The sequence below is a fragment of the Sinocyclocheilus grahami genome, unplaced genomic scaffold, assembly GCF_001515645.1.
Source record: "Sinocyclocheilus grahami isolate Dianchi unplaced genomic scaffold, SAMN03320097.WGS_v1.1 scaffold245.1, whole genome shotgun sequence".
Lineage (NCBI taxonomy): Eukaryota > Metazoa > Chordata > Actinopteri > Cypriniformes > Cyprinidae > Sinocyclocheilus > Sinocyclocheilus grahami.
This window is the reverse complement of record NW_015505424.1, coordinates 1,324,963-1,327,450: the sequence shown is the minus strand read 5'-3', so window position 1 is coordinate 1,327,450 and position 2,488 is coordinate 1,324,963. Positions and strand designations below refer to the sequence as shown.

General features: G+C 39.0%; 1 protein-coding gene across 1 annotated transcript in view; it reads left to right on the top strand.

Moving 5' to 3' along the window:
- eif2ak4 (eukaryotic translation initiation factor 2 alpha kinase 4) overlaps nt 1-2,488 on the top strand; it is a 77,147-nt gene that overhangs the window by 44,813 nt on the left and 29,846 nt on the right. Inside the window, exons 11-12 of the mRNA XM_016289420.1 lie at nt 239-393; nt 2,020-2,447. Coding sequence (XP_016144906.1) covers nt 239-393; nt 2,020-2,447 — 583 coding nt within the window. The remainder of the gene's footprint in view (nt 1-238; nt 394-2,019; nt 2,448-2,488) is intronic.

The following is a 2,488-nucleotide window of genomic DNA, read 5'->3' as shown; positions in this document are numbered from 1 at the left end:
GCCTCTGATTGGCTGTTACATTCATAAGCTCAACAGAATCGTGTGTGATTGGTTTTTAATGTGCAGCGCTGTACAAATGCGTCTGATATATTATAACTATTATTCGGCTATTTTTTGTCTTTTGGAAGCTGCATTTAATTAAAATCCACTTGGCTCAAAAATCTGCCTGCACATGCCCCTCGGTTCGAATGGACATGACACATCTCTGTAACGAGTTCTGTGTGTGTTTGCTCCTCAGACACGGGCGTTGATTTCGCCTCCACGATCGTCCCACGCAGTCACCTCCTCAGCGCCCCCTTCAGTACGGAGGTGCAGAAGCAGTTCTCGCGCTACTACAACGAGTTCTCAGAGCTGCAGCTGCTGGGGAAGGGAGCGTTCGGGGCTGTTATAAAGGTCAGACGTCTTCTATCTCTCTGTTTAACAGACTGAGATTCATTAATAATACACATACTACTTCTGTGCCTGTTTCCTACATCCTGCGATCATCTGTGAGACGTGAGAAACCAGACTTGGAGCTTGCGAGTCTTAAGTGACCGTATTGTGCAGCTCTAGTAAAAAAAGAGACATTTGATTTTCTGCGATATGAAAAACGACAGCAATTTTCAGCAGATGATTTGAATATCTCTGATTGGAAATAATTAATCTTTATGATTGTAAGGCTGAATATTATTATGTTACTTATATAAAGTAAAAAAAATGAGTATTTAATAATATAATTTATAATGTAATTTATAGTTTAGTAATGCATCTGCATATAAAATAAAAATAATTTTGAACTGTGATATTATAAATCTTTAATGTATAAGGCTAAATATTATTTTTATATTACTTATATTAGAATATGCTAATTAGTATTATTATTATGAGAAGTATTGTTGCATTATATATTATATTAATAGTAATATTAATATTTATATAAGTTTAGTTGGTTTATAAGTGCTCATAGTAGGGCTGTCAAAATTTGAATTTCGATTATTCGTCAAATTTAAAATAAAAAAACGCATTCTAATCACATGCGTTAAGGAGGCAGCTTATCAGCGGTGCACGAGATGCGATGACGATGTAAGTGTTGTTGCATTTTAATGTTTTTGTTAGTCTGTCCAGTAGAAGCCACTAGATGCGGTTTACATCAAAACTGAAACCAAGCCGTTCACACGTTCAACACATATTTCACGCATTTTCTAGAGGGACATCTATCACTGTTGCACTCGCATCTCGCACAAAAGAGCTGCGTGTTTAGAAAGCCATGTAAAATTAATGTAGGTTTAACTTTGAAAAAAACATATCTCGAGACTTTAAGACAGGTATTTCCCCATCCCACTGCATCTCATGTTTTTAAATGAAAAAGTACTCTGTGTGCTTGGCTTTCCGCCCTTTGTATTAAACTATATATACAAACATGATGCTGCTTTGTTTATAACTTAATTATAATTGGTTTATAAACATTATTTGAAAATTTTTTCACAGATAGTCATGTTATCTTATGCTTTGAATAAATGTTAGGGCTGCACGATTATGACAGAAATCATAATTGTCGATTATTCCCTTGAAATTGTAATTACGATTATCACAATTTACATTGAATGATGTTTCTACCATTGTTTGATGCAACTGCATGCCGTATTTTTATATGAAAATAAACGAGCTGAAAACACTCTAACTGAAAAACCTTTAGTGCTTTTCTATAGTATTAAGCCTCAAGTGTCAACTATACATTGGATTGGTTTCCTTTCTTCTTTAAATTATAAAAAAAGTTAAAATAGGAATGGTATTATAATGTTATACTAAAACTAAAACAATGGAAAAACCCTTAAGATAACATGTAGAAAGCAAAAAATGAATCTTAAGCACGCAGAATAACATAAGTGGACTTTTCGTCACCTTAACTCAAATTATGCATTATGACTTTGAATATAATTTTGAATATAAGTTTTTTTTTCAGCAATTTTGACAGCCCTAGCTCATAGTTCTCTGTCCTGCTCCTCTAGTTCTTCATGTGTCTGTGTTTGTCCCGTTCAGGTCCAGAATAAGCTGGATGGCTGTTATTACGCGGTCAAGCGGATCCAGGTGAACCCGGCTAGCAAACAGTTCCGGCGGATCAAAGGCGAGGTGACGCTGCTGTCACGACTCAACCACGAGAACATCGTGCGATATTATAACGCCTGGATCGAGCGGCACGAGACGCCGGCGACCGGAGCCGTATCCAGCGACAGCTCCGAGACCGTCAGCAGCCCCGAGCGACCGCAGCGACCCGCGGCTCCGGAGCGAAACGAGCTGGGACTGATGGACAACATCGAGGACGACGCTCCTCCGCCGGCCCTCGCCAGCTCAGTGGAGTGGAGCACGTCTCTGGAGAGATCGTCCAGCGCTAAATGCAGCGCTGCAGACTCCTCCGACGACGAGGAGGACGAAGATGAAGAGGAGGATGTCTTCTGTCCCTCCTTCCTGTGAGCTTCTGCTATCGAGACGCTGTCTGTGATGATGATGA